General features: G+C 37.3%; 1 protein-coding gene across 4 annotated transcripts in view; it reads right to left on the reverse strand.

The window, feature by feature from the left end:
• Positions 1-12,658, reverse strand: part of Col19a1 (collagen type XIX alpha 1 chain) — a 336,038-nt gene that overhangs the window by 81,835 nt on the left and 241,545 nt on the right. For all 4 annotated transcript variants that reach the window (XR_012449953.1, XM_074080460.1, XM_074080453.1 and 1 more), the window contains exon 17: positions 12,105-12,158. Coding sequence is in view for 3 of the 4 variants with exons in the window: in XM_074080460.1 (XP_073936561.1) it covers positions 12,105-12,158 (54 nt within the window). In the remaining variant the exon portion in view is untranslated. The remainder of the gene's footprint in view (positions 1-12,104; positions 12,159-12,658) is intronic.

Consider the following 12,658-nt stretch of genomic DNA (forward strand, 5'->3'; position numbering starts at 1 on the left):
GATAAATTTCTTTTTATCCTAATATGCAGTAAAATATAGAAGCATGTTTTTCTAGCATCTAAACATCTTAGAGTAATCTATGTCTTACAATTATCACATTGTAGGAGAAATCATTTTTTCTTTTAGAGAGAGTAAATTGTATTCAAAATAAGTAAAGAGAGATTTTGGTGACTACTTTAAGGCATGAATGTTGTGGATTGAAAGAAGAAATAAACAATTGGCCAGCACTAAAGTCCCTAGTATACAGGTGTAAAGGAAAAATATGCCTATAATTAGACTAATCTAATAAACAGAAGTAGAAAGCACTAAGTGCTTCTAGAAACTAGTTATAACAATCACATCAGCCCCAAATCAAAGAGGGAGGGGTAGGAGAATATCCATGGAGAAGTAATTGGGCATTTGAGCTGATGAAAACAGAGCTGAGATAAAATCTACAGAAAGGACTGAACAGGGGTGTGGTCCATCTCTGCATAGTCCCTGGGTGAGGTTGGCCTTGGAGGGAACCATAGGAACTCATTCCTCATATAAAATTCTGCAAGCAAAAGCATTATACTCAATATTAGACACATACATGCTGTTTTTCATATTTAAAATGAACATGAGTTGAAACACAAGTGATGAATTTACTGAACATCAGGAAAGACCATCCTTCAGTGTAACACGTTTGATGCTATTTAAAAGGTCATGTGCTATTGAGACTCCACCTTGCCTACTTAAAGTCTGCTCCAAAAGACACCTGTTATTTTCTCAGGAGTCCTTATTCTGCCACCTTCTTCCACTCTATAAAGAGCAGCTCTCCTCAATATATTGCTAATACATAATCCCTTCACCATCTTTTCTGTCTCTGGCAAGCCACAGAGTGGGGTTGTCATTTCAATTTTGGTAGACTGCATACGATGGCCTCCATTGCCATTTAGTGTTAACATCCGGTCATGCTCCTTGGTGACTCTCCCTTAGCATTCCTGATAGAGAATGTGACTATTAAACTGGAAGTGATTTATATGTACATTCTAAGACTGCTTGTGCGTATTCTGGTGCCTCTTGATGAAACTGCTTTCCAAATATAGGCTGCCTTTTGTAATCCTAATTTTCTGGTATATGGAGGAATGGTGTATTATACAGCAATGATCAGTCATTCATGGGTTTAACTTATATTTATAGTTAAATCTCTTATTTTACAACACAACTCAAGTTGTTTCTGTTAGAATTTTGGAGGTCAGCACAAAGAGGAGCAAGACAATGCAACAACTAATTATGAAAAAGAGTTAAGTGAGACCTCATGAAAGGAAAGAAACTTTAAAATAGATGAGTAGGAAAGAACAGCTCTTCAGTGATGGCCTAATGTGTGTTAGAAATTGTGTTTTGGGGTAAATTCATATCATTTGATTTTAATCTTCCTATCTACTCTTCATGTAGATATGATTGTGCCCATTTTGTGACAGAAGAAACTGGTACTTAGAGAAAGCAAGGGGCTTTCCCAAGGTGGCACATCTGTTAACGCCACAGTCAACTTTTGTTCCCAAAGTCAATGTTCTTCCCTCCACTCAGTGGTTCTCATCCTTGACTTCCTGTTAGAATACCTGAAGCACCTGTAAATAGTGGAGACAGTGGTCCCTCCACCATCAAAGTCTCCACAGACCGGGCTTCACCACAGGTGTTTTTGAAAAGCTCTCCAGGTGATTGTACTTTTGCAGCCAGGGGAACCATTGGGCATAACACAGAAACTGTGATAACTCATAAAAAACCACAATTAAAAACTAATATATTAATCCAATTATATTTACAACTTCATCTTTATACTTCATATATATTTATATTTCATATGTATATGTTATAACTTCATGTAAGTGAAGTTTATAGATTGTAAATGAAGTTATAAATATAACGTATACATCTAATATGAAGTTATAAGCAGCGTTGATTTTGCTCTTCTAACCACTGTTATACTTATGTTTCATTAGTTTATTTTATGTGTTACTTATTGGCAGAATGTTTCCCTTATTTATGACAATTAAAAAAAATTCTTTTATATGTACATTTATGTCAGGAACTGCATCAAGTTCCTTGCAGACTCTTTCTAGGTGATTTATTTGGGTAGGAAGAGGGAACAGTTTGCCACTGGCTTTTTCCAAATCCACTTAAGATTCTGAAGCAATTAGAAAAGATTTTGAGCAACAGAAAAGGTCCTTAGGGGTTGAAATACACCTGTTTTCTAGAATCAAATTTCTCATCAGTGAGGTCTTATGAATTCCTAAGTAACATATGCTTCCTAATGAACACAGCAAAACAGAAGCCAGCTGTTTTCTTCCAAGAAATGAATCATCATTTAAATGCTTTAAAAGTGTCACAACTCTGTTCTTTGCTCAGCTGTCCTGTGTGACAAGCTTTGTGGCTTTCTTTTGGTCCCCCATCCACCCTAGCCTGCAGGGGTCTAGTAGTAATTGCTTAAAATGCAATGCGTTTGTTATGGTGGGATATAGTTTCTGAAAGCTATTGAGTTACAGGATGCAGTGCTAATGTACTAGCAGGAAGATCCAAGACACAGAAGTGACTTACGTTGCTGTGGAATCATTTTTCAATCTTTTAATGTTTTATTAATTTATTTATTTTACAGGAATTTTCATTTTTACGGTTAATCTATAAGAAGCTCCTAGTTTCTGTGGATATTATTTTTCAGCAGTATTTTCTGGTGAGGGCTATACAATCTTTTGAATAGTTTGGCTGTGCTGATTTATTAGGCACAGAAATTGTATTTTCTTGGATTTATGTTGAAATACCCTGCCCTCAATCAAGAGAATTTTTACCAGGTGAATGAATGAAGGTAGCACTCACAGGCCACCTTCCCTCAGAGCATTTTCAAATCTACTTATTTCTGTCTGTAGATTTACTATGCATTGTTTTTTTTTTTCTGAAAATGGCACATTCACAATGAACCCAAGGTCATCAAGAATTTAGAAGCAAACAGGAGTGAAACATCTTTTTGAGTAGAAAAGTTAATCTGTCATTTTTGCCAGTAATAAAATGAAATCTACAAGTGATGACAATAAGAATGTAATGGAAATGTGTGAGCATTTTTACTTTAAAGCTGTTTTTAAAATAACTATTTATCCATTACTGTGCATTATAAAATTCCACCAAGAATGCTCTCACGATGGCCTAGGTTTTGGTGCTTAGAAACACACAAAACAGTGAGACTTCAGATTGGTTTTGCTACCTACATGAATTCATGAACCATCTAACGTGGGTCTTCATTTTCTTTACCTTATTAGTTATTTGCTTGACATGCCCCTTTCTTGTACTAAATTGCTGCTCTGTAGTGATCACCGAAGAGAGTAGCTGCCTCTACAGTGGAGTCCAGGCTGCTGCCTGGTCAGGAGGCAGCTGGGGCTCCAGCTTGCTGCAGGCAGGACAGTCTCCCTGGATGAGGTGACTGCCAAAGTGGAACTAGCCCTGATGTGAGTGTGTAAGTCGCTTCAAACCATGGCCCTTTTATTCACTTTAAAATCTTATTACCTTCTCTCCTTTAGGGCCACCAGCTACATGTTCACCTTTTCCCTAGGTAAAAATAAATGAAAGAAAACAGAAAAAAAGTCTACTTGTTTTATGCATTCAGTCCTTACTTGAAAAAATACCACCATCAAGTAATAGTACTGTAACAGCTTTTGTTAATGGCTATGTCACTTTTGCAGATATCTTTGTCTTTCTCATCTTTTAAAAATATTGTGGTTAAATACTCTGTTAAATAACTTCAACATTAGAGACCCCATTGTCTTTTTTGTGACATCCCAGGAGATGCTTTCTTGAGAAATATCACACCTCTGGGGATAAAACCTTACTTTTTCAAATGCACACCTGGAAACCTCAATGTTCCCCTCTGCCCAGGTGAACTTCTCTGGTCTCCTGCTCTCTCCCCTCTGGAATCTTCTTCATTGCTGTCAGATCACTAATTTCTCTCTACCTTCCATGAGCAGGTGACTCTGCCTGTGACCACACTGAAACTACCCCCCCCCACACACACACAAATTCTTAGACGGCACTTCAAATTCCTGCCACTAACTGTGCATTTGGCTGTATGTAGTCAGTGAGCAGGCTCTCCTCACACCAGGGTCTGCTTCTTTTGTAAGCCCTCTGAATCCCAAGTCCTCTGCCTTCTTAGGAGATTTTCCTTGTTAATGCCACCTATTGCCATTTGATAAAATTGGTCAATTTGGTAAAATTAAGTAAAATGTAGATAAAATTGGCTAATTTCTTTAACATTTCTCCTTGTTTCTCTGTCTACCCAACTATTCTATCTTCCTCATATCTAACACCTGGGCACACATTTCCTTTAAGACAGTCAGTGTGTGTGTCTGTCTGATTCTCTCTCCCTTCCCCCTTCATTCCCTCTGCCTTTCTCCCCTCATTCTTGGACAATTTTCTTTAAAGTAAGATGGCCTTAATGTTCCCATCAGTGAAAACAGACTTTGGACAAGCTTCTTCCTGACTGTAGACCCTGCCTCCCAACCCCTTCCCCCACTGCCTTTTCTTAGAACATTTACTTGTGCTTGGAAATTCTTTTTGTCTTTATCCTTTTGAGATGTACATTTTTTTTAATTTAAAGCTTCTCCTTAGCTTACTTTTCCTTTGGGCAAAGTCAATTAGTAAACACAAATACAGTTGTCCCTAGGTATCTGTGTATGGGTGGAGGGATTAATTCTAGAACACCCCTCCATCCCCACGGATACCCAAATCTATGGATGTTCCATTTCTTTACTTTCATATAACCTAAGTCCATCCTCCCTTTCACTTTAAATCTTCTAGAGATTACTTATAATATAAGGTAAATAGAATACCAATACTTGCTATACTTTATTGTTCAGGAAATAATATCAAGAAAAAGTTCATATATTCAGCAAAGATGCAATTTGTTTTTCAAATACTTTGATCGATAGTTTGTTGATTGAATTCATGGATGTGGAACCCGCAGATATGGTGGGCGAAGTATACCTTGTGTTTTTTCTCTCACTGCAGCACTTGAGAAAAAGCGCTGCTTTTGTTTCAATGGAGTTGAGTTCTGACTGAGTCTTGCAAAATCGCTTTCCTAACTGTTTAATTGTGTCAGCTGTTTTTTTTGCTTTGGCATCATTTATCCATCTCGATATACTCCTAAGCTCACAGCAATTTGGCTTTGGTCCTAACCACTCCACCGCTATGGCTCTCTAATGCCATTAAGGGATCTTGCTGCTCAGTCTAGTGAACTTTTCATTAATGACCTCTTGGCGTCAGTTGTCACTCTTGGCTCACTCTCCTGATTCCTTCTTCCCTTTCTCTGTCTTTTCTTCTTCCTTCTCATCGAGCTGTTAAAGGTTGCCCTTCTTCAGGACTCTGTCCAGATCCTACTTTCTCCCAGGCACACTTGTCTATCCCCAAGGTCTAGGCATCATTTACACAGAGGTAAATTTATGTGTTCATCATGTACCTCACATAGACTACTCACACAGTCTGAGTTTTAGGCTTATATCTAATATTCTACTTGGTATATTCACTGCAATTCTAGGAGCAATTTATATTTTAAAAACCCCAAATATTAAATAACATATAAGTGCATACACAGATGCATAGATGAAAGGAAAAGGTAGTGGAGTTACATCAAATTGTTAACATCGGTAAGTTCAAATGTGAGAGAATGATAATTAATCTCTTCCCAAATCATTTTTGTCTTTTTTAAATGAGCAATTCCATTTTATAATTGAAAAAAATCCAGAAAGGAAAGAAAACCTGAACTCAACCTCTTCCTTTCATAGAACCCCTCCTTTTTCACAGTCTTGGTGTCATTCTTACCACACTTCTTTTTTTTTTTTTCTAATGTACCATTAGTCATTCAAGCTCACTGACTCTGTTTTCCCTGATTTCTTCTCTGTGCTCCCCGCTCGGCCACCATCATATTTTTTCAGGATCATTTGAGTAGCTCCCTAACTGGACTTCTATGATTCACTCTTGCTCCTCTGACACATACACTCTCTACAGAATGTCAGAGAGGTATGTTTAAAAATATTCTGATGCCCTTCCTTCCAAATCTTAACAGCCATCAAATTCCTGTATGACCTGAACTCATTACCTCTCCAGCATCATCTTGGACATTCTTCTCCCTCTGTGCTTCCAACTGTAATGGTCTTCTCTCAGCATCTCTCATGAACCAAGATCCTGTATCAGCTTCTAGATCACCACTTTTTGTCTTCCTTTGTTCTCAAGTATTATAAAATGTCATTCTGAAAACCTGCCTTGGGTCTCTCAGACAAGTTCCCCTCTCATGCAGTCTCGATGAACACTGTATTTTCTCCTCATAATGCTAAGATTTAATTTTTGTTGTAAATTTTTTTTGCATCTCTTACACTAGAATTTAAACTCCATGTTGCACCAGAATTGAATCCTCCATGCCAAGCACAGTACCTAATATAGGAAGCAATGAATCAATACATTTTTGTTGAGTAAATAAGCAAATAGTTCTAATTCATGTGCTTTTCATTTAAGTCTTTTTTTTTTGAAAAATACATGTGTTGGTAGAAAAACTAAAAACATTAGAGTATTTAAAAAACAAAATACAGTCACCTATTCAGATCACTGTTGCTTTGGTTTGATATTTTAAATATTCATTTCTTGTTATTCATACTACTCTAAGAAAAAGTAGCTTAAATTGACATTATTAGCAGTCTTATAATAGATATTATAGACTGTTTAAATTTTTCTATGATTAAATTGAAAGTAAAAATTTTACTTCTCACGATCCTGACAGCTACACAAACCCATAATGCATCAGCAGTTACAAAATGGTAGGTTTCTTGGATACAAACTTCATAGAAACAAATTTTAGAGATTCCCCGACACCACTAGTCACTTAAGCATGGTGTCAGTCATTGTGCACAAGGCAGCTGCATCTCCCCCTAGCCGTACTTTTGCTATGGCATTTTTAGGGAAGCTGTAACATGGTTCACATTATGACTTGCTCAGAGATGATCTTTGGATTAGGAGGCCCCCAGGCTCTTTGACCATGAAGAAGAAGAGCACCCAGAGCATCTCTGATGAGAGTACAATGTAGCCCAACAACCTAGAGATGCTGTGGGTGGGATAGAGAAATGCCTCCATAGCTTCAAGTCATATTGCTTTATTGATATGATTTATGATTTCCTAAATCTTTATTTTCTAGTGGCTTTCATACTCAGAAAGCCCAAAGGGCCATTGATTACCTTTCAGAGCACTATATTTGTTTTATTCAATAACTAGACTAAGAAATTCTAATTAAGGGTCCTCAAGGGACCTTGAGATAACTCTTGGGCAGAATTCAAGGTTGAACTTCAGTAACATTTGTTCACCGATATGTGGTATTTTTTTTCTCCATTTTCTTCAGGCTAATGACACCATACAATCACCTGACTACAGAAATAATAACAGACACAGTCTTTGTGTTTTTGGAACTGAAATTCTGGTTTAGATGCTATTATACTTTTTTTATTAGTTTATTTCAGATCTTGGAATCATTTTGAGGGTTTTTGAAACCCTTCCAAGTAAATATAATAGTTGTACAGTTTTGAATGTGTTCATTAAAAATTCTTGAGAATAAGTGGTGATAGTGGTAGGGAGGGTGTGCTAATCTGCCTGCTCATTCAATGATTCTGGGATGTAGCACTGTCCTTTGTTGTCTTGTGGCAATTGATGAACAGAACTTTGAAACCTATGGTCAGGCAAGTGGGAAGATTTCAGCTACTCTGGTTTTCTTGAAGAGGATATTCTATGAAAAGAAGGGAATGCACTTGAATATGGACAAATTGAACCATAGAAGGTCATTTTTTTGTAGGCTCGAAAGAGTAAAATTATCACCAAATTCTTATGGTTCAACTAATGAATGAAGCCAAGGACATAACTCCCTTCCAGAACAGGAGGTTGTTAAAGGTCCCCTAGGTTAGCTCTTCAGGAACTTGCTCTGATATCCTAGACATGAAGAGCCATAAAGTTAAAAAACAAAAAACAGGTAAACTGTATGGATTACACTGTGTACCTCCCAGCCTCCACTCACACACTGGAGTCCTAACCACCAGTACTTCAGAATGTGAACTTATTGGCAGATAAGGTAACAGATATAACTACTTAAGATATATTGGAGAAAGATGGGCTCCTACTTCAACAAGACAATGTTGTTATAAAAAGGGAAATGTGGACACAGCGACAGGCATGCTGGGAGAATGTCATGTGAAGATGGCCAAGGAATCACCAGAAAGCTTGGAGACATGCTGGGGCCACATCTTTCCCTGGCACCATCAGAGAGAGTCGGGCCCTACCAGTCTTTCATCTTGGACTGCTGGCTGGTATGGCTGAGAGACAATAATTTCTGTTCTATTGGCCGTTCAGTTTGTAATACTTTATAGTGACAACTCTAGCAAGTTAAAACATTTATATTTATATGTGGCCTAAAAAGACTGTGTTCACTTGAAGTAAGACTTGAGAGTGGCTCAAACTCCAAGGTCGCAGTTACTTGCAAGGAAACATTCTACTAATTACACACTAAGTGTATGTGTTGGCAGGGGTGGGGGGAACCCAGGTAAGATCTGGGACTCTCTGTAACCAAACCAAGATCCAAAAGTCTGTATGTCTGTGCCTAAGTCCAGATGCTCCCTGAAGCCAGTGGGTCCTGGGGCACTGAGGGAGAAGGGAAATTAGGACCCAAAGTTAATTTCTAAATCTTTGGGGTTCTCCTGAGAAGGGTTTTCCAAAATCTTGGGGAAGTTTTTGCTTTATGTGCCATTGCTGGGTTTAACTCACTGCTTGGAAAATCTTAAATATTTGTTTATGGACAAAAGTTTTCTGTCCTTTCTAGTCTGTGAATAGTAAAATGAAGTTATGATTTGGTACATGAAAGGAAAAACAGATTATTTTGCTATCAAATTGGTTTTCTGGATCAACAATTTGCAGAAGTAAACACTAGAATTGACTGCTGAGAGGCCTGGCATCAATCTCCAGCATCTGAGACTGAGTGTGGTGATGGAAGATAATTCAACTATGCATTTTCAATGTGGATCTTTAAAAACAAGATCAAATGTAAAATCCGCCATTTCTTGGCCTCCACAGATAACACTTTTTTTCCCCACATAGGGAGCTCATGGCTTTAGAAGTTGTCAGAGCCTATCAAATTTTTACTAAAATCCCCAGAGCTGGAGACAATGAGGAACAGCTTGCAGGAGCAGACTTTCCTTAAGGGGAAGGATAGGCTCAGCATTGTTGCTTTTTTTGCAAACGATGTTGCAGAATGGGAGCAGCTGTTTCCCAAATTATTTTTGTGATAGGAAAATCGACCTTTTATTCTTTGCATCTGCAATGAGCATGCTAATATACACATAAATGCACATATAATTTTCTAGACTTCAGCTCTTTCTACTCCGCACTTCCTTTTTCTTTCTTTTTTGATTTGTGCCTTGAGGATTTCTTTATGCCTGAGCTTCCCCCCCCCCCCGGGTGACATAAGGGAAATTGTCGGGAAAAGATCAATTCCTGTATGAGGGACAAAGGAAAGTGAGAATTCCTGGTATGAAGATGAACCGTGGGGCCTTTTAGTTTAGAACAGGAAGGGGACATACTAGAGTAGTCTGCGGCTCATTCTCCCTTGGGTAGCTGCTCAGCAGAATCTGGACTGCATAACTATTGGATCTGCTGCCAGCAAAGGAGCTGAGGTCCAGGGCTCAAGCACAGAACTCACATAAATCAATGCCAATTTCAAAGGGAAGATTATTTTAACCTTGGAGTGTCACTTTATATGTCTCAATACATGGTCCATTATTTAATCTCCAGGAAAGTTTCACTCAGGCCCCTTCCTCTGTGCTCATTTGTTATATCCAGACCATCAGGCATGCAACAAATCGCAAAATGAAACATTCTCAGTATCCCAAAACAGATGGGGGTGGGTAGGAGTCACTGCCAAGTGAAAACATGCTTCTCACTCAGCACAGCACATTTGGACCTTTCCTTTGTGAAGCTGAGGGTGAGGAGGAGGTGGTTATTACAGAAACATCAGTCGGAGTGGGTATGGGAGGGGGACCTGCCTCTCCCATTCATCCTGGTGGGACCTCAGTCAAAGAGTTCTAAGTCCTCTCAGAAGAAAATGGAATAAAGTGTTTGGTAAATTACCTCCTATTAATCCCTAACTAGGTCTAAAGCCTCCTGGTACTAGTTATATTGCGTCATTTGGTAAAAAATAAGGGATGGTCTTTCCTCTTTACCCAGTGATCTTCCTGTTCCAAAGTCACATTCAGAGTACATGGGACTAAAAACTGTGAGTCAGTTCTGTATTGGCAATAAAGGTAACTGGAGTTATTTTAGGTGAGATAATAGCTAAGTTCCAGTTTCTGGTTGACAGCTAGCAAGTCTCTCCACTCAGCTATGATGGTCAGCTCCCATTAAAAAAATGTAACCTTAAAGTTTAAATTTTGAATTTTAGACTCTAAAATATAAAGTTTCCATATATTTTCATTTAAGGATAAACTGACTCACTGGTAAGATAAAATATATATAGTAGTGTTGGGAGACCTGAAAAGATATGAAATTTAAACTTTTGCAAGGGTCAGCAAATACTTAAATAGCTGAGTATCAACTTAGTAAATTTTAAACCAAGGGTGATAGCAATGTCAGGAATTCATTAAGATTTCCTATTTGACATTGTGACATCAGAGACAACTTTTCCTCATTATTTTGAAGCATTTATGATAAGTCTTACTTTATACAGTAGATATAATTACAGATGTCATCACATTTAAGTTTAGATATACTTCAGCTTACTGATTTCCAGTTGTGTCCAAACCTAATGTTTTGAAAAACCTAGTATATACTTAAGTGTTTAATAAACATTTAGAGAACATATCCCAAACATTCTTCTTAATATAATGTTCTCTGAAAAATCTAAGTAAATGAGAAAATTAAGATAGAATCGCTATCTTGAATTACAAAGTAGGAAAAATTGTTCACGTTTGATTTTAAACTTATCAAAAACTAATTATCTAGGTCTTTATGTTGATCTTAATTTGATAAACAAAGAATTGGGATTTTTGAGTTAATTATCTTGTCATTGAATACTTTTTTGGGTACCAGGTATCCTCAAGATCACGGCTGGACAATAGTGTCTTTGGGATTTGTAAACAGAGAGATGCAGTAGTAGTCACAGGAAAAACAAGACAAAAAATAAGTAAAACCAAGAAAACATAGCGAAATTAAAAAAAGAGGACCATCTCTAATTCTTTCTGTGGTACAAGGTATCAATGATGAGCTATAGTGTGTCTGTTAACTGATTAGCATCCCCTAAGTGATCAATCAAACTCCATGTGTTTGCTGTTGAATGATGAGTACATCAGTGATTCAGCTCCTTAGATCGGAACATGGTCACCAACACCCATTCTCATTCTCTTGTGCTTCCTTGTAGAATCAGGAGTAAAATGGCCTTGCTTTTGTCACCCAGATACTTTCATTCAGCATTCCACTTATTCAGCTGTGATGAAAAGACATTGGGGAGTTTAAAAACTGCTCCTGTCTGAGGCTAGGGACTCTCCTTCTTGGCCTGTGGTATGCAAACATTTGCTTGAGATTTTGGTGCAGCACCGAACAGATTTTTTTTTTCTGGTACTGGAGTTTGAACTCAGGGCCTTGTGCTGAGCCAGGTGCTCTATAATCCTTTCAATCTCTGCCCCCTGAGTAGCTGGGATACAGGTGCGAACCACTGTGCCTAGCTGGCACCTGTGAGTATTGATAAGAAATCCATCACCAGAGTCTATAACTTCCTTCTGCTCTAAGAGAACCTAGGTAAAGAACATCATCAGTGATGGAACACATTTTTTTTGTATTAGCAAACTTTGAACTAAACTTTATTTTTAATTTATAAAAACAAAACCCTGCGTTTATAATAATATTATGAGTAAAATATTTATAAATATTTTTATTTTTGGAAACATCTTTCACTATGGAAAGATATTTAACTATATGTGATCATGTCCCAAGGTCTGAGAAGTTAGGCATTAATAAGGTTTTTTATTCAAAAAACACAATTGCATAAAATCTTTATGTATACAAATTGTGGAAAAATGAAGCCGTACCTTGTTAAAATATCCACTAAGAGTCTGTTGTATTCCTTGTGATCCAGGAGGTCCCTGAATTAGAAATAAATCAAAGACAAATATATAAGCATTCATCAAAACAATGTATGTTGAAATAATATATCAAAAACCCTTGAAATCATAGTTTAGTCAAATACTCTGATTAGTAAAGAATTTCATGGGCATTAACATATAATCAGGTTCATAGAGTTTTTTCTAGGACACATCTTAAAGAATCCAGAGAGGTTCTAAGTAACATGGCACATTTTACAAGAAGGTCAACCATCAGAATGTCCTTTACTAAAGGAATTCACATATGTGACTTTTTCAGGGAAGAAATTGTAGCTTCAGTTTATTTTTGGCACATCTCACAGGGCTTTGATAACATATTACAGAAATGCATACTATTAACTTAGAAAATATGGGGAAATATTTTTCTATTATTTTACTCTTCTGAATTAGTTGTATGAAAATGAGCTGCATATGGTCTTTGGTGCTAGAAAAAGATGTTTACTATAAGACTTCAGACTGAAGATATTTAAATACTGGCAATT

This window comes from Castor canadensis, chromosome 1 (genome assembly GCF_047511655.1).
Source record: "Castor canadensis chromosome 1, mCasCan1.hap1v2, whole genome shotgun sequence".
Classification (NCBI taxonomy): domain Eukaryota; kingdom Metazoa; phylum Chordata; class Mammalia; order Rodentia; family Castoridae; genus Castor; species Castor canadensis.